Source organism: Motacilla alba, chromosome 4 (assembly GCF_015832195.1).
Source record: "Motacilla alba alba isolate MOTALB_02 chromosome 4, Motacilla_alba_V1.0_pri, whole genome shotgun sequence".
NCBI lineage: Eukaryota > Metazoa > Chordata > Aves > Passeriformes > Motacillidae > Motacilla > Motacilla alba.
Genome location: NC_052019.1, coordinates 48,969,529 through 48,993,711, shown reverse-complemented (window position 1 = coordinate 48,993,711; position 24,183 = coordinate 48,969,529). Strand labels below are relative to the sequence as shown.

General features: G+C 41.1%; 1 protein-coding gene across 1 annotated transcript in view; it reads right to left on the bottom strand.

Moving 5' to 3' along the window:
- The window catches only part of EMCN (endomucin), a 52,958-nt gene extending 30,460 nt beyond the window's left edge, over window positions 1–22,498 (bottom strand). The window contains exons 1-4 of the mRNA XM_038135678.1: window positions 22,306–22,498; window positions 6,158–6,217; window positions 3,786–3,887; window positions 3,282–3,389 (exon numbers count right to left, since the gene is read on the bottom strand). Of these exons, the coding sequence (XP_037991606.1) occupies window positions 3,282–3,389; window positions 3,786–3,887; window positions 6,158–6,217; window positions 22,306–22,366 (331 nt within the window). The 5' untranslated portion in view covers window positions 22,367–22,498. The remainder of the gene's footprint in view (window positions 1–3,281; window positions 3,390–3,785; window positions 3,888–6,157; window positions 6,218–22,305) is intronic.
- Window positions 22,499–24,183: the final 1,685 nt, after the last annotated feature.

Genomic DNA, 24,183 nt, shown 5'->3' with positions numbered 1-24,183 from the left:
GAGGAATGAAAACTGGCTAGGGAGGTAACAAAACAGATCCCAGTTTTAAAGTATACATCCATAGTTGATTGCAAGTGCTGTCTGCAGCTTTATGTTTTCTGGTAAGAAAAACCCCAAAGTATTTCAAAATACATATTTTAAAACTTCTCTCTGCATAAAACATCTCAGCAGCCAGTGTTTCACCTATAGCATGTGCTAACAAACTGAGGAAAATTGAGCAATACCTGTTACAAGAATGCTTTTCTGGTAGTGTTCCTGAGGAAAAACTTACTTTTTAATTACCAGTAGTTTGATTTAAAAAAAAAAATCCTCCACTGTTACCCTTTGTCACTTTTTAATATTTAATATACCACTGCACCATAATGTACCATCATCCAGGAGAGTGGCATAACTCAGCAACACTATAGTCAAAAATCCACTCTTATTTGTCATGTAACACCTTGAATACTGATCTTACATAAGATGCTTGCTCTATATCCAAGGGAGGAAGAACAGAAATTGTTGCATTTCATTTCTTATTCTATTTGATAATTTCAAGTGTCCCAGAATATGAAATCCTGATTGCAGATGCAATTTTTTGCGGTGTGACACCATACAAATTCTTCTTTTAAGGGCCTGAACCACCCAAGCGAGGTCACTGACTAAATGTGAACTCTTGCATTTGACACCTTATATTAATAAATAAGAAGGAGACCAGTCTGATGTTGGCTTCTAATACAATAAACAGGGTAGGAAGGCAAGCAGGAGAGATTGTACTTGTTGCCTGCAGAGGAAAACAACACTGAAGTCTTGAAAAAAAAATAAAGGACAAAGATGTTCGCATGATTTCAGCCTATGGAGCACTGGGGGCTTTTCCTGAATCTGTAATAAAAGGTGACAGCAGCCACAGAAATTGCAGCAGTGACAAGAAGCCCTGTCAAATCTCAGTTGTGTGAATGCAATAGTTTGCTGGAGCTTTTAGCAGGGATTGAAGCAGAGAAAGGGATGGCTTCCATTACAAAACAACCAAGGTGCCTGCTTTTTATTAAAAATCAGGTGTAGCAAAAGTAAATTTCGAGGTGTCATAAAGGCACCACCAATTTCTGCCTCACACAGCCAGTGCAGAAATGGGGAGAAACGAGTGCTAGTGAAAAAGCAAAAGAGACAGCAGCCAGCTTTTCCCTCCTGCCCATTCTGAGAGCAGGAGTGTTGCTGTGCCTGCGCTGGCTTCAGGGAGCTGCTCTCACAGCCCGGTGCTGCTGCCGGGGTGCGCCAGGGGCTGGGAGGATGCAGGGAACGGAGCCAGGGCCACCCTGCTGTGCCTGTGCTGCGAAAGCGGGGCGGCTGTAGCCAGCAGCCAGGTGGTGGCCAGGGGGTCTGACGGTTTTCTGCAAGGCTGGTCACACACACAGAGCCCCGGTGCCACACCCTGTGCCCCCTCCCACTCCTTTCTGCTGAAGCCAAGGCTATGATTTTCTTGAAATGTAGATCACAATTTTATCTTAAAAAACCTACTAAAATTGGTTTTCACATACAGATATTTCCAAGTACTACTTCTGCATTAAAAGATGATACAATTTTTGAATGCAGGGTATTTCCAATGTCCTGGACATGCTGTGCCAGTTTTCTTTCTTACAAAGGGGACTGAAAGGCAGAAAAGCCCTATTTTAAAGTTAATTTACCAAGCATTTTTTTACCACAAGTCTGGGGGGAGAGGAGGGCTTAGCTAAAATGATGAGTTTTAAAACCAAACCACAACACAAGCAGCTAGGGACTGAACTCCACCTGGTGAGAAGAGAATGCAAGAGGAATGGAAAGGAAGCAAAAAAGCTTCCTGCCCAACCCATCACACCTCCAGCAGCAGTTTTTCAGCACAGAGCAGTGGCTGGAGCTAAGCTGCACTGGCAGGCACGCCTTTCCTCATTAGCTTTCCTTCCCCTGCTGGGAGCTGTACCTGTCACCAAGGTTTAGTTCCAGGTGGCTGTGCTGCTCTGGTAGCCACAAGCCAGGAACCTCGGCCAAATTGAAAGGAGCAGGAATTACATCCATAATGCAACGTGCCATGCTGTGGGCTTCTGACAGGCCTGCAGTGCCACAATCGCAAGTTTTAAGAGATGTTTTTGTGGCCTTTGGTATCACTTTGAGCAGCTCCTGCATTGGCCAGGCGGTGTGTGTGCTGTGACTCATTGACAGTGGCATTTAAAAGCCAAGCCAAAACCCCAAAGATTTTGGGCTGACAATCAGACCACTCCTTACACAACACACAGCAGGAAAGCTGCATCATTAGAAAATGAAACCATGAAGTGAAAGGGGAATAGTTCTCCAGGAAGCTTGGCAGGCTTGGGTCCATGAGGGGTGCCTTTAAAGGACAATTTGCACAAAAAAAGCATGCCGAGTGTTTCACAGGAGTACCTTTTCAGACAAATAAACCAAGGGAAGAGAAATCACATTCTAATAATTTGTAATAGTTCAGTATGCTGTAAACATCAATTCAGAGCACATTGGTGTACCACTGACTGCTGAGGTAAATATCTGGTGCATTTTATTTTTTTAGTAATTAAAAAATAAAAAATGGAGTGTTCCAAAGCTCTGGTTCATCAGAAGACTGGAGCAAACATTTACAGTGCATATTATAGACAAGTGAGACTGAATTTCATCTTAAGTTTACTGAATTCCTTTGGGATGTTATTATACTATTTAAAATTAACCCAGCTACTAGCTGGATATGTGGGTATGTGGGTTTGATTTTTTGTTTAGTTGGGGTTTTGTTTGGGGGTTTTGTGGTTTTTTTGTTGTGGGTTGTTTTTTTTTTTTGGGGGGGGGGTTGTTTGTTTTTGTGGGGTTTTTTAATTATTATTATTTTTTTCTAAAATCCAATCTGATATTCCAGGCCAACACACGTGATTCTGAAGTTTTATGGGAAATAAAAGTATCTCCTTAGATTGATGCAGTAATTAGTACCACCTCTCTTTCAGTATTATGGCTCACAATAATATGAAACATAATAAGCATAGTGTTGTAACACATATAAAAATAAGAAACAAAGGGATGTTGTTCTGATACCATTCTGATCACATAAAATATTTTTTTATTGCCACTTATTAAAAAAAAAAAAAAACTAACAAAGAAGAAAGTAAAAAAAGTGAAAACCCTTCCAAATACATCTCTCCCAGATACACAATATGGTAGGATGACTAGGTCTGCTTTCCTAAACCATCAAACTACTTTTTTTGACCTCCTTTTACTGTTTTGCAGAGTTTTACAGAAATGTAGCATAGAGTGACTCAGAAATCATCACTTACTGTTTGCTGTGCTGAGGCTTGTACTTTCTGCTGAAGTCACAGCTGATGGTTTTTCTGCTGTGCCTTGTGTTGTTTGCGATGTCACATTAAGTGAAGAAGACGTGGGGCCTAACACAGGAAAGACATTCAATTTATTTCCTTGATATTGTAAACACTCATAAAACACACCTACTGCCCTGCTTGAAGACTAATTTTAAATTATCAAAAGGATATTTAACTGAAATTCAAGATCAACACGGGCAGGGCCCCATTGACTGCAGGGAAAGCCACTCCCTGTCCCATAGGTGGGTCATCCCACGGCAGACAAGTGAGTGACAATGCAGTTGGAAGGGGCAGCTCGGAGCTGCTTTTAAGCCTGACCAGAAGGGACACATCACACACATGTAAGGTTTCACCAAAGAGTACACTCCCTGTGAAACAAATTCCCAAGCCAAGGAGCACTGCTGCCTAATTTGCTCAATGACCGCTAGGACAGCATCAATTAACTCAGAGATTTTCACTTACTGCTTGTGATGGTTTCATTTGTAGCTCCGACTGTAGCTGTTGTTAGCACTGACGCTGCCAATGTTGCTGTTTGTGAAGTTGTTGTAGTCACAGATTCTCCTTCTGCAAGAAAGGCATTCACATCATTATGGATTTATTTTATCATGCCTAAATAAACATCACGTTGCTCTAGCTGTGTTCTCTTACCAAGGCAGTGAATTTCTGTTTAAAGGCTGGCCCTCACAGAGCTTTATTACCCACACATTTTGAAAGAGGATTCAAAGTACATGTGGTTGGTTTCAGAGGGGAGGTTTGGCCTGTGAACAACCTGAAATTGCCTACTGAAAGGGAGCAATTGTACTTTCTAGCCAGCCTCTAAATGAGAGGCACATGATCTTTGGGGGTTATGCAGGGGTGCTTGGCTTGACTTCCAAGGGAAGAAGTGAGGGGAACAGAGCCTGGAGGGGATGGATGGGTTCAGTGTGCTGCTGGACTACCCCTCTGAGCAGCACTTTTCTGCACACCTGCTTAGCAGGAGGGATGTAAAATCTCCATAAAAAACTGTGAGTGGCACACGGGAGCACAGCTTGTAGATTACAGGTAAAAGAGCTGAAGGGGAACAAACTCCACTAGTCTTTTGGCAATTTTTCCCTGTGTTTGCCCACTTTGAGACATGTTCGAGTCTTCTTCATTGGCCAGCTTTCCCAGACCTTCTTCCTCTGCACCCAGATTTCTGGGGAAAAAGGAGCACCCAGCAGGTCGTCCTCTTTGGAGTATGGTAGAGCTTAGGACATTGTGGATGATATGAATAGTATTTTCTAATAAATGATATTCCTTGGGGTGAACTCAGTGCCCTTTGTAAGGTAACTCCTGGTTCTCTCCTCAAGAGGAGTGAGACTTGTAGGCTAAGGGGAGGGGGGCTCCTGCAGGCAGCAGGGATCTCTTCCCAGCCACTGCTGCTATGGAGAGATGGGAGCAGAGTTGCCCAAATATCACTAAAGCAATAGCAAGGTTTAAATCACCTTGTCTTGCTGTGCATGGATGGCCTACTGCAGGTCCCATGTACCCCCAGCACTTGCTCGAAGGAATGGGTTTACCAAATTACAGTCAGGGAATCTGGACTAAAAAACCCTATAACAAACCAATTTATGAGTTCAGCTTTCAATTCTGTGATCTAATGCAAACAGGAAGTGCTACTGTCAGCTAAATAGACTCAGCTAAATGCCTGACTACTATCTCTACCTACATACTACCTCTTCTAGCATTTTTAATGGATGACATATGTGAAAGAATAGGAATAAATCATTGCACCCCATCTAATTGTTTCTCATAAGACTTAAGTACTTCTAAATTCAATGTTCCCACTGGAACTTTTGAAATATAACTTATACTTTTTTTCTTTGCTCTCAGTTTTCTGGCTGTTGACCTAGAATAGCAAGGAATGGGCCTCCTTGTTCCACACTCACAAATTGTTTTAATCTCATACTGGGTTTCTAATGCTTTTCTCATAGTGGCATATATACCAACACTGCTTTCCGTTCCATGAAAAAAAGCTGCAAGAAAAATTTCAGTGAAGCATTCAAAGAGTTAACTCACTATGAGGTACATCTATGAAGTGTCTTTTAAACAGACATAAACATCAGGATTTTTGAGAACTGCATACAAGAGTTCTCAAAACTCTTGCAACACAATTTGAATAGGTCAAAACCTTTGCTGTAACAAACATAATATACACATATTTCACCTGGTTGCATCTTATCCACCTCCATTACTAGCACTTCAAGTGAATACTTCATGATCTCAGCACTTTCAGCTCCACAGCAGACTCATTAGTATCCCCAGTTATCAAAAAATAGAACACTGTCCATGTTTTCTTCTCTCATATGTATAACTTAATAAATGCAGCAGTCTTGAATATTCAGACTAATAAAGGAGTTCACATGATTGAAATATGGTAAATATTGATTTTTCATACATAACAGAGCTGCACAATAAAGAGAACTGAATGTGACAGTCGAAGATGTAGACCAGAATCACAGACTTTTAACATCTGAAGCATGTCTTTTCTCTGCTAAGTCCTCTTGAACTGGGAGTCTTTGGTAATTTATGAATCTCTGATCTCACTTGAACCACTCCTTGAGAGCACAGGAACTCAGAGAACCTTTTTTACCTGAAACAAAAAGTGCAGCCTGCTCAAACTAAGTGTCTCCATACTAAGATAATTCAATCCTTTCTTTGCAAGAGTTTCATAAGAGATTTGGGGAAATACATTGCTCTATGATCACCCTGGATGAAATATTTCACCTGGTTTCTCCCAGAAGCTGGAAAAGCTGAAAGCTAGAAAGACAACAGGATCTTCAGAACACCAGATAACAGCAAATTGGAAGTCTTACCAGCTTTTGATGTTACTGCAGAAGCAGTTGTATTGACAGTAGTGGTTGGAATGCCATCTTCTGAAAGAAACACAGAAAGAATCATATCACTTCTGTACCTTCCAGATCTGTTTAGCACTACATAGTCATAATAGCAGTGAGCAGCACGGACCTTCCTGGAAAATCAAGTTCAAAAGCTTATCAGCAGAAGCAACCAAATCATATAACTCTGCTACCAACATTTTCAAGCTATAGACTAAATCTCTTCATTTTGCCCTGACTGCTGTAATGGGAAGCATCTGCTGCTGCCTTCCACCTTGGACTGCATGCTCTTTTCCCAGACTAATTGGGAGGGGGGAAATAGAGACAATTAAAGTGTTTTTTGCTATCTCCTCCTCTCATTGAATACAACCACAGCTGCTCTGAGTCTTCAGGGTGGAGGATTAACTAAAATAACTGGCCACAGGAGTAAGCAGCCCTTCTCCTGCCTTGAAGTAACAAAATTGTACTAGCTCACTGGCCAGTACAAGCACTTCAGGAGGGCTTTTCAGCATCACCCTGGTCCCTAAATGTGAGAAGAGAAGAATTCCCAGAACATGGTTCGATAAGCACCACATTGAAAGACTGACTTTCCCTATTGCCTTCAATGCAGTGCTCCAGCTATTGAGGTTTTACTGCCATGAATGATGTCAGTCTTAAAGGTCATTAGAAGGTGGCTCTTAAATATTACAAAACAAAGAAATAACCCAAAAAAGAAACTTCAGCAAACAAAAAGCAAAATAATGTCTGTCTCTGTCTCTTCTTACTGTGCTGCAAGGTTGTAACATCATACTCAAAAAGTGTTTTGGCTTCAAACAAGATTTTCAGTCTTATTGCTGCAGTGTTCATATTTTTCTACTAAAAGAAGTTAGGGGGTGTTGAAAGGAGTGAAAAAGTTGCACTGACACAGAAACAGGCATTTCTCAACCATTTCAGACTGCTGTGAGACAAGTATAGGTACATTTGTCGAGGAATAGATCAACTCTGTAGCTGAATGGGAGAGGAAAATGGCACAGGCTAATCCCCATGTGCTGTCAGGTTTGAAGCGAGACATCCTGTCAGGCTGCATTAGCATGCTGTAATACGGACATGCTAAACTGAGTCAGGACAGCATGTCAGTATTCTTGTGTGACTCCATTCATGGTAATATCTGCTGGCATTCTCTCTTTTTCTGGCTACAGGGCAGAACAGTCAGTTTTGTTCCCTTTGCTCGTTGTACTGCACTCTGATTAAAATTTCATGAGCACCACCCGAAGCCTGCAAGAGCCACAGATCTAACCTGGAAAAAAACCCCCCAAACATCATAATACAACTGCAGGGGCTCTGCAGAAATGTATTAAGGTCTAACCAGATGAGCCCTTTCAACTCCCCTCCAAGCAGTGTGTTATCAGCCCTCGTGGCACTTGCATGTTTCTAACAGGTCTCAGCCCCTTCCCAGTGAGCCCCACTTTCTTGGGCATCTTTTCTAGGTATGCTGTTGCCTTCATAATGCCTTGTCATAGCACATGCTGGCCCAGTTTGATATGGGCATATCCTATATAAAATTAAATGAGTCCCCTATGGGTCTGCTGCTGCCCCAGCTGTACTCCCCAGAACATGGGGATGCAGTCACACCATGCACAGACTCGTGCACACTGCATTTAACATACAGGTTTTCTTGCCATGTGGTTACCCCGTCAGAGTGAGGCTTCATAGCCCACATTTGAAAAACTTGGAAAACAAATCTTATCCAGGGAGACCTAAAGGCAATGTTGTTTCCCTAAACAGCAAGCATTTTTCCATCACTCCATTCTCATTATGTGCTGCTGACAAAGCTCCTGTAATCCCCCACACCACAAGGCCACAGCACTAGAACAGAATGTTTTTTCAACAGTGCCTACATTTCATATGGTTTTGTTTTAACATATCTCAGTAGCTACCATGTCTGTAATGCCAGCTAAATGTAATAGCTGGCCAATCAGCTTGTTCCCAAACTCAATCTTCCCAAAACTCTTCCTCTAACTCAGCATGACTTTGTGGGAAGCTCATTGCAATATTTAGATTATTCATCCTTTAAAGGTGTTCCAGCTAATAACCGTCTTGATAGGCCAAGGTTTCCTCAAAACTAAAAAACAAAGTGAATATAAGTCACGGTTTCATTATGACTCACTATTTGTTGATTTTATCACAGGTTAGAGATAAACTAAGATAAATTCAATTAACAGAGTACAATAGAGCTTTGTGAATTAATTGTTTTCTTAAAATGGTGAATAATTAACTATACTTTAAAAGTAAGTTGAAAACATCGTGCAAAAGTGTTTAAAACTTGACAGGATTGTGGGGGGAACTGTTTGATTAAAAGATATGATAGAACTGGCGGCTTATTATGCTCTTATTTGCAATGTTAAATTGTAACTAAGGAGAATCCTATGGGGGATAAAAGCAAGAGATTAAAAAAATTATAGAGAAAATAATTTTCACCATGAGAGATGGCTGATAGACAAAGAGAGGGACAGAAATCTTCATTTTTCTGCTCATGTCAGGTTGGTTGCAGGCTCAGATGATGGACAATTAAGTAAAGTTACAATTGCCTGCTTTTTTAGCAAATTTGAATGTAATGATCCCTTTGATATGAGAACACATGGATGTACTCTGACATAGGAGTAGCCAAAATCTACTCAGCCACTGTTTGCACACAGAAACCACTGCCATTTGCTGTGTTTGCTGGCAATAAACCCAGCTAAAGGAGCATGGGTGACCTGTGATCCAGCACTCGTGTGTCTAGAGAACACACATGGAGCTAAAAGGCTCTCAGACACAACAATGTGCTGAGTAAAGGGGGGATGCTGGTGGTGGTAAGATCCAAAAATAAAAAAAAACCCCAAACCCACCATGTTTTAAAGCAGATAATAAGGCAAAAAGAAATCCAGACTGGGAGAAACATAACAAGAGAGGAAGAAGAGGAGAGAAACATAACAAGAGAGGAAGAGAAGGGCAGAAAGGTCTAGAGACAGTAAGACAAGGTCACAGGGAAAAATACAAAGGAATTAAGAAGAGATCCAAGAACATGCAACACAAGACCAAAGTGAAAAGAGAGAAACTGTTGTGGCTTGTTTGGGTTTTTTTCTCAGGTTCACAGAATTTCCATTTATTGTCTTTCCTAGGTTGGATTTAAATGATATATTTGTTCTAAAATGAAAGCATTGGTCTTCATATTTTGAAATGGATGAATCAAGCTTAATTTCTTCTTTTAAATTCAGAAGGAGTCCTTGAATTTAGACAGGACTGACTTATGGCCACAGTTGTCCTCAGACTGCAGCTTTTGTAGGCTTCAGTCTCTAAGATCTGAGCTTGGAGTTCTCATAACCTTTTCTCTCTCTCTCATTCTTTTTACCTTTACACTGGAAAGATAGACAGGTTCTGACCTTGTGTTAATTAGGTGCCTGTTATTGCTATAATCAAGATATAAAAAAGAGGGGAATGATTGCATGTTATTATATCAGTACTTCCATTTATACCCTACAGGATACCACAGGTTACAAACCACAAAGTTTAAAACACCACATGAAACAGATAATACAAAACTGAATGCCAAAGCAAAAACATTTAAAAACATTAATAGATGGTTCAAAATATATATTGCTTATATTCATTACATCAATTACTGAATTTAAGTGCTATCTGGTTTGGCATCAATACCTAACTTTGAAAAGAAAATATTTTTATGGAAAAGACACTCTTGTTGCAGATAAGAAGTGGAATGGCCTGTTTGACATTTCTCTCACTTGACATTGCACTAGATAGACAAAGCCACATGGCTAAAATCCTTTCATTCAGATGAAGCACATGGTCCAGCTTCAGAAGTGTATGAAAAAGGATGTGGATTCCTGGAGGTGGGGAGTTAGCAGAGAACCATAAAAATCATGAGGAGTCTAGAGAAAAATGACCTCTCAAGGAAGGATTGCAAAAATTGCATTTGTTCAGCCTAGAGAGGGAAGGATTAATGGAAGGCACAACCACAGCAGTCAGTGGGTGAGGAGTTGCAGCTAAGACAAAGAAATAAACTTATGTCCACTGAAGTTTGAATGAGAGGTAATGGGCAAGGGAAATTTGGACTACAAACTCTGCAGGTATTTCGGTGCTGTGTCAAACTGTAGGCATAACAGCCAGCAGCTGGTGTTCTCACCATTTTGCTGATGAGGATGTGATATATTCCCACTCAAAACCCAACCAATGCTCTATAGGCTCTACCTGGGAGCAATTGCCAAAGAGGTGTCCTGAGGAAACCTGCACATGGTAACTCCTTGCTTCAAGGTTATAAAGCAGAACCTGCAGGTGTTTATATTACGTTTGTCTGTTGTGTATTGTCATAGAATCACAGAATGGTTTGGGTTGGAAGGGATCTTAAAGATCATCTAGGTCCAATCTCCCTGCTGTTGGCTGGGAAATCCTCCACTAGACCAGTTTGCTCAGAGCTCATCCAGTCTGGTCTTGAACACTTCCAGGGGAAAAAGCATCCACAGCTTCCCCAGGCAACCTGTTCCAGTACCTCACTACCCTAAATAATTCTACTCTAATTCTAGTAAAAAATTTCTTCCTAATATCTGATCTAAATCTACTCTCTTTCAGGAGGTTATATTATGGGTTTTTTTTGTGTGACCCTGGGCCTTTGCAACTACACACAAGTCATGGAGAAGTTAAAGTTGCTTTTTTGATTTCTGTTTTTCCACACCATCAGGAATAAATAGTGATCTCTTTCTAGCCCATGATAATTCTGCCAGCCCTTGTGACCATGAAAGAGCCTCCTGTAACCACTGTTCCCGCAGTACCCATGTAAAGACTGTATAGTTTGGAAAAAAAAAAAAAGTCCTTTTTCAAGAAAGTGATAGCTGTCCTTGTAGAAAATCTGGTACTGGGAACTCAGAGGTCCCAAGAAATAGCTGCTGCCTGACACCAAGTAAACAACTTGTTTACTCTTACCTTGGAGCTCTGTTGTCTGTTACATTTTCTCTTTCATTTAATGCTGCTTCATCTCTACATTCTCTTATCTGATCTTTCCCCAGGCCCAGTACAGTCCTTGCACTTCTCCTATTTCTGTTTTTACTACTCATTTGTCTTTCTTTCCAGTGCATGACCGTTTACCCTAACCCTTGAGATAAATTTATTTTTTCTTTCATAATGCATTTTGTGTAAAGGTTCATACATTATCCAAAGAACAAAATTACAGATGTACTAATAGAAGAGGTTTAAGTGCAATTTTAACAGTGCTGTTTGGAAACATCAACTCCTTTCTTGCTATTCGAAGGTAAAAAAAAACAAACAAAAAAATTAATGAAATACTCCAGAAATAAAATTTTAGGGAAAAAAAGGGAATACCTCCCCCCACCCCCCCCAGATTTTTTTTTTCAGAAAGAATTAATTTTATAGAAGTAATACCGTTTCTAGTATTTGATAGTTTCTAGCATTTAATCCTTAAGGACTTGTACTCAAGATTTTCTTTCTATAGTCACATAAACTAGATTTTAAATGGGAACCAAGGTTCTGATGTAATCCTGTGAATGACTGAAGCTGATAGCAGCTGACACAGCAGATTAGTATGTAGAAGGATAATAAACTAAACAAAGCCATTTGCAAACTTCATGAATTTGAGGCAAACTCAAAAAACCCCAAAAACTTTGTGTTTTCATATTTTTTTAGTATGCAAAGCAATACCCAACGTGTTGGCATCCCTCACACCTGCATTCAGATGTGCCTGTAACAGGACCTGCACACAACCACTCAGGCTGTGACAGCCCCTGGTGAAAGGAAAGCTGTTCCCAGTAACAGCCCCATGCGGGTCACTGCCACTTCACTATCACCAAAAGCCAGAATTGCAGTGTTTTTCCAGCCTGGTCTCACAATGGTTTTGCACTGCTGCAAAAGCTCTTAACACAGCCTCCTGCAACATAAATCATTTTTCCACCTCAGGGTTTTCTCTGCTGTGACATTCTGACATTGGTATCTGGAAGGACAATGCAGACCCTGAACAGAGTTACACTGGCCGTGTTTATGGTGAATCCCTGTGAGGTGTATTTAGATACTACGGGCAATGCTAAAACCATAAGGCAGGGAGAAAGGCCACAGCCTTTGCTGCCTGATGCCAGCCAGCTGGAAGCCTGTGATTCCCGCTGCATAGGGAGGTGGGAAACCACCTCCAGTTTGCCAAGCTGTTACCTTCCTTCCAGTCACGTCTCTTCAGCAACAAACTAAAAACAAACTATACAAATCCTACACGGGGAGATTTTACACTTAAGGTCCACTTTCTACTTCTTCTCTGTAGCTGCTGGTCCTGATTTGCAGGCTGGTGTCACACAACAGAGACAGCCTGCTGCACAAGAGTGGGGAAAACTCACAGGCACGAGCATAGGGGAGGACACACAGGCAGGGAGAAGTTCCTGGGCCAGAGACACGTAACCCTCTCCCCACAAAGGGGAAAAGCACCTGAAAAGAGCTGAAAGAGATGGACATTAGGGAAGGGAGAGCATAAATGTAGAGCCCCATAGCTGGAAAAGGAGACAGGGACAGTGTTCCTCCTGCATTGCACGGGAATGGGCAGCAGCAACTGGGGCAATGTGAGGTTTGGGTTCTGCAGAGGAAACATAAACTGGGTGGGCTGGAGGCAGCCAGCAGTAAGAGTTGAGGGGAGGAAGGAAAGGGAGGTAGCTGCCACAATTTTTCCAGCAGGGAACAGAGAGAAGGCAGGAAATGCAGCTTTGGTGCCAGCACTGCCCCAGAGCTCCTGCTCACCCAGGCGTGGGGCTAGCATGACCCAACACTAAGCACTGGCAGAGAGCTCCTGGGAATCACCAGTTCCCAGGCAAAAGGCTCCCACAAAGCCTGCTCACAGCACCCAGCAAACAGCTCCTGCTTAGGGACCTGCTGCACAGAGAAATATTGACAAGGCAGATGCCAAGGACCAGCCTCAGCCAGCGTGGCTGTAGGTTGGTGAGGGCTCCCCTCCTCAAAACATTATTGAGAAATGTTGGATGAGTGCCCCTGTGTTACTGAGTATTTGAAACAACCCAAGCACAGTATGATTTGCCTCTCTATGTGTGGACATAGAAATCTGGGCACTTAAATAGCCAGTTTTAAGGGGTTTTTTTATTGCCTTAGAAGAAATACAAACTCCCTACGAAAGGCTTTTAATCACAAGTTTTCTCAGTGTGCCTTCTTCTCACGTGAAGGTTGGTGGATATCTCTATTACTGTGTAATACAGAGGGATGAATACATTGTTTGCACTCCATAGAACAATAAATGTGCTCAGCATGCTCATCAGCACTCCAGCCTTCCTTGAATGAAAGCTCCAAGCTCTGCACTTCTCTTTATTTAAACCTGTTAAAAGTATTTAATAGGTTTTAATTAAACCCTTTAAAGCTATTTAAACTACCAGATTGCCACCCTTTGATTGTGATATATTTGTTTGTCCATGTGTAAGATAAAAGGCAGGAGTTTCTGAGGACTATATTATAGTACAGAAAATGAACTGCCACAACCCCTCCCCTTGTGTTAGTCAAGCTAAATAAATTTGAAAAATGTCCTCAGAGGATGCAATTTTATATAGAAAGCTTTACACATATTTTGCATTGCTGAGCAGCAGAAGAAAAAGAAATAAAGGAGAGCCCCTTTCCTTGCAACAGGAAGGAATAAGGGTTGGTACAAGTCACCCCCACCCAGAAGGCAGAGAGAAAACTGTAATGCTCACAATGCTTTTTCCTTAACCTACTATTGGCAAGCCTAAATTTTTTCCCCATGAAAGAGCACGTTTGGGCAGGGCAGATACAAAACAGCCAGAGTGGAAGCTGAGCCCGGGTCAATCAGCAGCTCTCCTTTTCAATGTGCTGCAGAAGTTAGGAAAGTCATATACCTCTGTGCTATGTTTGTGACCCAAGTGCATCTCCAGCAGCATGACTAATCGTATAATTCAGGAAAGGGTCACTGCAGTGTCTGCTATGATGTATTTATTTTTAGAACATCCAGGATCAGCCTAGACACCCATTTTAGCCACACCCGCCCATGCCATTCTGTTCCTGACAAAGCTCTGAAAGCCTCTGGAACATCAAAAGGCAGTTCCTGTCAGAAAACTCTGTGGAAACACTGTAAATTGCTTCTATAATTAATGTAATTCCATGCTCAATGGCGCATTGAGACTCTCTTCATCTTTTCCACACTGCCTAGAACAAAGGTTAAATGGTACAGAATATCCCAAAGGGAAGGCCCCAAATGGGCTTTGCAAGCCCTGAGTGCAGTACAGCCTCACTGGAGTTACTTTATATGCAAGGATGAAGGGTATACTTCGAAAATATCTCATTTCTCTAATTGGCACAAATAGCTGATGAAGACCTCCTCTTGCCTGTCTCTATCTTGCCAAGCTGATTGAATACTCACGTTGTTCTGAATTTCTACCAATCCGATACAACTGTTAAGGTCAGATGCAAAACCGAAACTCTTAGTACAAGCTTTATGAAATGAAGTATTCCCATTTAAGAACAAAGTTGTTACTACAAAGAGCACTTGAAACACAGTGTCAGCACTGAGGACTTACCCTATCAAGGAGCAGTGGGAACTGCTGCATTAGCCACGCTGGCTCCCACTCGGAAAAACAGCTTCCTAGGGGAACAGGGTGGCCCACATTCAGGATGCTCAAGCCTGTCAAAATTCCAGCTCCCATTCAGTGCGCTGGGAAGCCATGGTGAGCTGGGAACTGATCCCATCATGCTGGTGAACAGCTATAAACATCCCTTGTACTTTTATTGGCAATTAGAGCAATTGTATTCCCATGACAATTACAACTATTACATTACAATTGTGAATAAGCTGTTCCATTCCTACACAAACCTTTCTGCTCTTCTTCAACCTTTCCTCCCACGAATGATCAATCCCCACTTTCTATTTTGCATCTGGAAACAGCAGTTTCTGCCAGCTCTTGGAAATGCAAGGTGAAAGCAAATAGGGAAGAAGCAGACAGTGCACTACAAGAAAGCATCTCTAAGTCAGTAAGATAAATTGTGCACTACTTCACCTTAATTCAAGACCATTAAGACACGCCAGCCACATGACTCCATTAGCACTGGGAATGGCTTGCAAAAGCAGCGGAATCCTCTGGAGCCATTTGAACTAGACAGGATAAAATGTGCAGAGAACCAAAAACCTGTCGTGCACTGGGAGGATTTTTTTTGCCTCTAGCACGTGTGCTGTGTCCTTCCCTTGCACATCTCAAGGACTGGGTTATTTGGCACAGATCTCAAGTAAGTCCTTTTTTTGTTATTGTTGGCATGTTGGAAACTAGTGAGTTGTTGCAAGCCCAACAGTTTCTTAAATGCTTTTGCTATCTTCTGAATAACAGCAAATATATTTATAAACTACTCTTATAAGAAAAAACCTTCCTAAAGAGAACCTAAAATTGCTCTGCTGGAAGAGCCTTTCTGGGCAGCCAGCCTTTGGTGTAGCTACAACTTCCAAGGGTTATGTGATCTGAGTCAAAACAGAGGATGTCCAGGCTCCATCTGGACTCTATAGGATGTCCAGAAAGCTCCATAATGCAAAGAATTCAGTAGTTTTCAGAAAGAGGTTTTAACAGTCCTTTCTAAGTATGAGTAACAACAGTGGAATTGCACACTGGTCCCAAACACTTCTTTCAATACACCCCACATTTCTGACTTTATGAGCATCTGTAGGAGTTAGGGGTAGATGAGGTTTGACAACTTGGCAGGAGTTTCAGAGTGTCTAGAATTCCTGGGTAAAGAAAACCCCCAAATTATTGCTTTTGTGGACTTTGAATGGCCATGGAAGCATTAGCTATGTATCATGTCAAAAGCTGTCCCTCTCTACTGGACAAAGAGACCAGGGATTTGGGTGGAAAGCATTTGAATTACACATTTCTTTGCAGAGTAATCATCCCCCATTTTTGCCATTTTGTATAGAAATATTTGGTGATATTTTTGCTTCTATAACCTTTGAATGAGTTTGCAAACACCTATATTTACATCATCTATATTGTTGTGATATAGAACCCATGCTGAGATGAGGAGGAGTAATTCATCTGTCTAGGAAAGATGATTTCAGGCTAGCCTCACAATGGGATAGATAGCACCCATATAATGATGTTTAGAAGGTTATCAACACTGCATTTCAAATAAAACCTTAGACTCAATGTACAGCAGGAGAAAAAGTAGGAAAAGTAGTAAAAAATTAAGGAATATATGGGGTTCTGATAATTTCAAGTAATTATTATGCAGTGAAAAGACAACTCAACAAATAAGTACTTTATAGAGGAAAAATAATGCAAATTGGCCAGGAAGGTTAGAAAATCTCCCGGTACTGTTTTTCTCAGACCAACTAAAATCCAAAGCTTTGCCATTCTTATCAGTTGTTGCTTCAATAGTTGAATTTCTTGAGCCCAAAACCAACATTAATCTCCTGCTAAAGATTAGGAAAGAAGAACTCTGCAGGAAGAATAAACATCTCATTAATATCACAATGTTAATTGATTTAACCCTAAAGTTACACTCCTCAAACCAAGTACCACACTGAGAAATCACATCCTTAAGACAAACTGAATGGGCTTTTTAGAATGATTACTTGTCTTGTAGAAATCTTCAGACAGCAAGGCTGGTGTAGTGCTCCCATCCCAGCAAAACACAAAATTTTATCAGAGTGATAAGACAAGGCAGAATGGCTACAGCCATAGATAATTGTGATGCAAAATTATGTGCCACCTGCTCTGTGGTTTCAGCAACCTGAGATGCATTGCTATCTACAACACGCAGCTAACACCCAGAAGCACGTTACTGCCGTTGAAAAAAAAAAAAAAAAGAAGAAAATATTCAAAATTGTTGTAAAACTACTCTACTGCTCTCCTGATAAACAGTATAGAATTTGCACTTGTACCAAAGGCAAGTATCCACTTTCCACATAAAAGCAGTCAGAAAATCCTTGCCCTGTTCCTAGTTTGAAACTTAACCTTTGGAGCACCAGCTAGTTAGTCTGGCCTGAAAGGGGTTGTTGGCTACTCTAACTGCTGAGAAAAAAAATACTTTGAAATTAATTTGGATCCTTCCAGACCAGCCTCTAGTACACATGTGGGTGGCAGCAGAGGGCTTCCTACCCCTTCCTACAATACCCCAGAAGAGCACACTTGCTGAATTTTATTCCAAGTCATCATATCAGCAAGTGATCATCAGCTCAGTCATCTCTCATGGGGCGGTAGGGCCAGAAGGCACAGTGCGGAGATAACATCATATTAAATTGTGTCAAACCCCTTTTCCTGTGGCAGGTAGGTCTGGCTGATACCACATGCCACTGTTAAGGCATCCAAGGATCCATTTTCACAAGAGGAGTGCCAAGTTATTGCTATCTGATATGTCAGCTGCTGGAACAATGACAGTGACTTGCAGGGCAGGACGTGGTGCAAATCAGAGTTTTGACCTTTCTGTTTTAAAGGGAGACCTATTTTAATGGAGAAACCCATTTTTAGAGTGCTATTTGAAACCAAAAGTAGTTGTTTGTCTACCAAAGGAGCCAGGTATTTAATTATTGACTTGTATTTGGAAATAACACCTGCTACACACAAATCCAACTCTGTCTCTCTGTTTACAGAATTGCAAAATAAACCCATTAATGAGTCTTCCTTGAGCTGCTGCAGCAAAAATTACAAACAACACCACCATCTTCCCCCCTCTGCTCCTTCATAAGGGCCATAAATAAAAATGATGGTTTTCCATGAGATTTTACTAATTTTACATATTGAACTTAGTCTGGCTATCAAATAGTACCAGTTAAAAGTACTCCCATCACAAGATTAAGAGTTTCTTAAAGATTATTTTCAATTTTTACTTTTGCAGTACAAACTATAGTGCAACAAAAAAAGTCAAGTACTTTAGGAAGTTCTTCCATGCAGGACTCAGATGTATAAACAATCTGAGTCCGAATTCGAGGTACTTTCCTAATTAGGAAAAAAACCCCACAAAACCAAACCAAACCTCAGCAGATCTTTTTTCCTAATTTATAAACTAGTGAAGATTAATAAGTACTCTAGGTTTGAACACAGATAAAAAGAGTCGGCTAAAGAAAAGAGAAAACATTCTGCTAAATTTTCAGAAAAGACAACCAATTTTTGGGCATGTTGTACAGCATTATGTATTCCCAGGTTTGGAGCTGAATGCTGTAGGCAACTTGCCCTTCATACTCAGTTTGCATTTATTTTGGCTGTAAATCATAACCAAGCAGGTATCAAGCCATCTGCCTCTATCCTCAGTAAATGCAGTAAACTTGCTTTCAGGTTTGTGGATACAACATGCAGTTTTCCTCTGTCCAGTAATAAATACACCTTTAAACTCCGTTAGTCAAAAGCTGCCCCAATATGCAAGGGATCTAAGGAATGAAAGGAATGTGGCAGCAGGGGGGAAAAAAAGAACAAAAAAAAATCTGCACAGGAATAAAAATTCAATATTCCATTAAAGGCTGTCATAAACTCCAGCACTACCATTTGATTTTTCACAAACCTAATCTTGGCAAACTGCTAGAAACAGTGAAAGCACCAAATACAATTTTTTTTTTTTTCACAACAGGCAAATTCTCAAGACATCCCAAGTTTTGGCTCAAGCAAGTTAAAGGTGTAAGGAAGTCATATCTAAAGCCTATCACATTTCTCAAATTTTCAGAAATGAGACAATGATCCAACTTTGACTGTCTGTGCCTTGCTGGTTGTCCAGAGAACAAACATGAATAATAACCCAGAGTGAGGTGAGACCATTCTCAAAAGCTTTCACTGCCCAAAACAGTTTAGTTAGTATTAAATTTTAAAAATTAATTTTTAAAATACTTGAAGGCTTGTGAGTGGAGAGCACAGAAGCTGGAAAGGGAAAAAGCTATCCATCTCCTCTAATTTACATCAACAAGAGCAGCATTCAGACAGCTGCAAATGTGTGTAGTAACTACAGGAGCCCTGGCTCAGTAGAACTTTTCTCAAGCTATCAGCCTGTGCTGTAGGTTTGGGATGTTACACAGCATCCCCATAATGAGAAAGGGGTCTGAGAAACTCATATTTTAGGGCTGATCCACAATGAAATGGGGCAGCTCCAAATTACTTCAGGGGCATTTGGACCAAACTCTCAATGCCAAGATTTGCTCCTACCTTTCAAAAAAGAACACCTGTGTTTCTTTGTGGTGCCAGCAACTTTGACAGAGCACTTGAATAAAGCTACTTCTGGTTGTCAACAGGGGTCAGCAATCTGGTGTTAACACCCCACCCCTGGAGGCGTCCAACACAGGGTGATTCATTCCAGCCCCTCTGCTCAGGTGCACAACCTGGACACGTCCAGCCCAATGCCAGGAGGAGCACAGCCCACTGTCCTCTGCCACCACTTCTGCAAGAAACCAGCCTGGGTGCCTGAGTGAGAAGATTGCAGTGCTGTGCTACCAGCACTGTGAGGAGGATGTTTGCTGTGCTGTGCAGCCACAGCCACGCTGTATTCCAAGACCAAGGCACAAGAAAATGCAACATCTAAGCAATTACATTATCAGCACATGCCAAGGCTCCTCCTCTCTCCCCTTAGAAGGAAACAAGTTCACTTTTACACATTTTTAAAGTAATTACATCCTAAGGCAGATTCAAGAGCATTCATATTTGATTACTATAATTTGACATTGCATTTTTTTGACACATTCCAGTGCTGCCTGTTTAAAGCTGAAAATGCTATGAACCAACCTAGAAAGCATTTTTATTTGAGCTACATTTTGGAACAGGTAAGAATAAAGGGCAATATGCCAGGAGAACTGAACACCTTGAGATGAGCATGAAGGAACTCCTATTTTAGGCATGTCATTTAACTCCCAGAGGGTTGAGAAAAGTCTAGGTAGGAGGAAGAAGTTGTCAGGGGGCTATCAGCCTCCACATCCGTACCTAACTGAGCCTCTAGTAATGTGCTGACAGAGGGCAGACTCCACCAAAACTTGACGGGCTTTTGAGGATGAAAGATCCCAGGACAAGTTAGAATATTGCACAGAAAAGCACTATGAGCATACAGCTGAAGAAAAAGCATGACATTTGGAAGCCCCACAGGAGACCAGGCATGTTCTTTACCAACCACAGGGGAAATATCCTAGTCCACTTTTGTATGATGTACAAAAGATGTACAGACAAGCACTTAGTGTGTAGCATATGAAAAAGTTGGAAGCCCGCACATTTGTCTTGGTGAGCTTTGAAGGCAAACTACTCCAAAACCTGGAGGAGGGAGTATTAAAACACTGGGGTGTGATTTGACCTTCTCTAAAGATTATATTATATACAATAATTATATTATTATTTATAATTTTAAAATACTACAAACAGCTGGAGGAAAGTCTTGTTGCTGTCTCCAATGCTCAAAAAAGGGAGACTGGTGTGAGTCTCCTCACCATCACTTCCCAGCTTCAGATTATAAGATTCTGCTGCTACAGCCCAGATGACCAGAGCACTTTAGAGATCACAAAAAGTGGAAATCCAAATACTCTGGTCCAGCTTTGCACAACAGACAATAAAACCACTTCTGTCTTAACAGGTTGGTGCACGGGGCTGCCTGAAGCAAGCTTGACCAGAGCATAGGACTTTACTTTCACAAGGTAGAAAAAGACATACTCCAAATTTCCCCATAAATTTTCTTCATTTTCTAGTGTGAATTTACCGACAGAATTTCACTACTACATCTACCTTGCAATTAAGTGTTAAAAATTACTTTTTTTCTGTTTTACAGAACCAAAATTGTTCAGAACAAATGTATCATATATAAAATCTGCTTATTCACTGTCATCAGTTCTGCCATGTTCATATCATGCAGAGGAGGAAAAATCCTTTTTTAAGAAAGGACTGTACAAAATTAGCAGGATTCCTCCCACCTTTGCATGTTGCTTTCTGGTAAGCTTTATGGACTGTTGTGTTAAATATGCTCTTTTTGCTGCAACTCCACTTTGCTTTTCAGAAATTGTGAAATTAAAGCTTTGACAATGACAGGAAGACTATTTTTACTAGGAGTAGCAGACAGAGAATAAATAGTACCTCAACACAGACTTGTGGGGCTTATACTTACTTAACATAACTTTAAAAGCAGTTCTTTCTGTGGCACAGGTTTATTTTTATTCTCCTTTATTGATCTGTTTTCCTAACAGCAATGAGCCTAAGCAATAGCATAAGATACACCACAAAAGACTAGATTTCAACACCTAACCTGAGCAAAAGTTGATTAACTTCATTTAGATCTGTTAATCTAGTATTATCAAATTTTAATTCTGGTTAATAGATTCTTTTCAGGCAATCTATAGGCATTTGTGGAAGTTGTAGCCCAGAGAGAAGGGAAATGAAAGTACAGATAAAAGGCAGATTTTACTTCAAATGTATCTTTTGGCAAAGGTGATGATGGACTCTGGCCCTTCTTGCAGGTTCTTTCACCCTTTCAGGTTTTACTAGTTAATTCCATTTTAAAAGCATGATCCTTCAAACTGAAGAATAACAAAAATATCAGTTCAGTGACCACCTGAACACTAAATGTTGTATTAAATCTGTGCATTTGAGAACTGTATCTAAAAGATACTGCACCCAGTAACCAACATGACCCCTAGGCTTGCACTCCTCATTATCTGACACTTCACAGATGTTGTAAAACGCCATTATCTTTGGGGCCAAAACTAAAATAATAAAGACATTCTTGGCCAAACCTATTGCTGGCATAGTGCCAGGGAAATCTATCAGGACGGATCTAATTTGGAAGAGCAAAAAATTGCAAAGTCTTTCAGGCATTTCAATTGCCCCCCTAAAGCCATCTTTGCAAAAAATGCTTTAACATATAGAAGAAAAACAGAACTGCAAACTTTTGTAAATACTCCTCTGCTTTTGACCTCTCAGATTTAGGAGCTTCATGACACCTAGAAAGAAAGCTGTCACAAAAATACAATGGCAGGAAAGTTTTTCACAGAACACATATATCTCAGCTGCCAGTTAGTACCTTCTCCTCCAACACACAGTCTTTCAATCACGGCAGTAGAAATGAAGAAAAAGCACACACCGACTGACAGCTCAGCTTTTGTTCACAAACCACTTGAGAGATGTGACAAGTCTACCCAAAAAAGCCAAAGAACTTACCTCCTACAGTGCAAACACAGAGTACAGCAAGGAAAAAGAAGGTAGTCCCCAGGAGCTTCATGCTTGGTGGTAGTGCTGTCAGCTCTCCCTTGTGCAGCTGGGCAGGGAGTGCTCTCTCACTCTGAGGCAGGCCTTAATTACTCCATGGAAAAAGGTGTGTGGTGACTGTGCCTGGTCACTGCCCATTCCTGCTTATTTTGGGGACTTTGATAAAGAACAGGAGGAAACACAACATACTCCCTCTGGGAGTTCAGTACAGAGGAGATTTATTGTTTCAGTCCTTACAGGAACTCCTTTTCTTTGGCAGTGAACCATGTTTTTGTTAATACATTATTTTGTTCTTCTTCAGTCATGAGGTCAGGAAGGTTTTTAAACAGAGGCAAATCTTCCCTTAGGATATGCTATACATCACCATCTTTCATACTGGAGCTTAGGATACTTTTAAAGCACATGTTTGTGAGCAGTGAGTGAGCCCAGGTAGTGGGGGATAACACAGCCAGGAACAGAGTAGCAAAATGAGCAACAGGAGCCGTCATCTGGCTCTTTTCTGGGCTGAGTAAAGTGGCCCTGCTGAAAATCACAGCTGCCTCATGTTAAAGGTGGAGAGTCTCCCTGAGAGAGCTGCCATCCTGCAACCAACAGGATGCAAGGGCCACCAGAATAGGGACAGGAAGTGGCCCCAACAAGGTGCCTCAGCAGCAAGAGGCTCTGGGCTGTGCAGAGTTAAGGGTTGGGGTGGGGGTTTTTTCTTTACATGAGAATAGGTCCTCTTTTTTTTTTTTTTTTAATTTGAGAAGTTGCATCTAGCTTTGACTGTATCTGCTCCAGTAGTAATGGAAAGGGTTTTTTTATTCTTCTGTTTAGGTACTTACTGTGCCATGGGATGGAAGTACAGATCCCAAAAGCAAGCCTCTTACCTGAGCTGTCTAATCAACCAGCACAGATTCTCTCTCTTGTCCTCCTCAGGACACAGTGCAAAATTTTGGTATCCCTCCTTCTTACAGCAATTTCTCCAACTTCTGTGGAAGAAACCTTGGCAGAGCTCTAGAGGCTATCAAAACATGATCTTGTAATAGTACTGAGTATAGAGTAATAGTACAGAGCACAATAGTGCTCTGCCCCTTAGAGATTCAATGCAGCTGATGGCAATTAATCACAAACCTTTAACCACAATGAGAATGAAGTGCAGTATGTTTGCTCTTCTCCCTCTTTGTCACCTCTCAGGAAAAACTGGAAAAATTGACCTAATAAACAACCTCACTGATTAAATAGTCAGCTTATTTCAGTAATTTCATTTAAGTCTACTTATTTCAGTAATTAACATCTTTTTTCTTCATGACAGGTTCTAGCTGTAAGGGGAAATTTTGGAATGGCTTCACATGCAGGAACTTTCAAGAGTTAACCCACAGTGCTTCCAGTCACAGTGCTGCTTCATCTGTGGGATGAGGAAAATGGTAGCAGCTTGGCATTATGTATGGAATCATAGAATTTTTTAGGGTGAAAAAGACCTTTAAGATCATTGCACCCAACCATTAACCCAACATTGCCCAGGCCACCACTAAACCCAGTCCCAAAGTGCCACATCTGCATGTCTTTTACATATCCAGGGATGATGAATCAGCTGCTTCCCTGGGTAGCATTTTCCAATGCTTGACAACCCTTTCTGTGAAGAAACCTTTCTTATATCCAAACTGAACCTCCCCGATACCACTTGAGGCCACTTCCTCTTGTCCTCTTGCTTGTTAATTGGGAGAAGACTGACACAACTTTTGTTTAAAGAAAATACATTGCTACATTTTAAAACTCTGACACATCCTCTGCAGGAGAGAGAAGCTGGCGCTCAACAGAAATCTGATGGTAGACAATGAATTTCCGGCA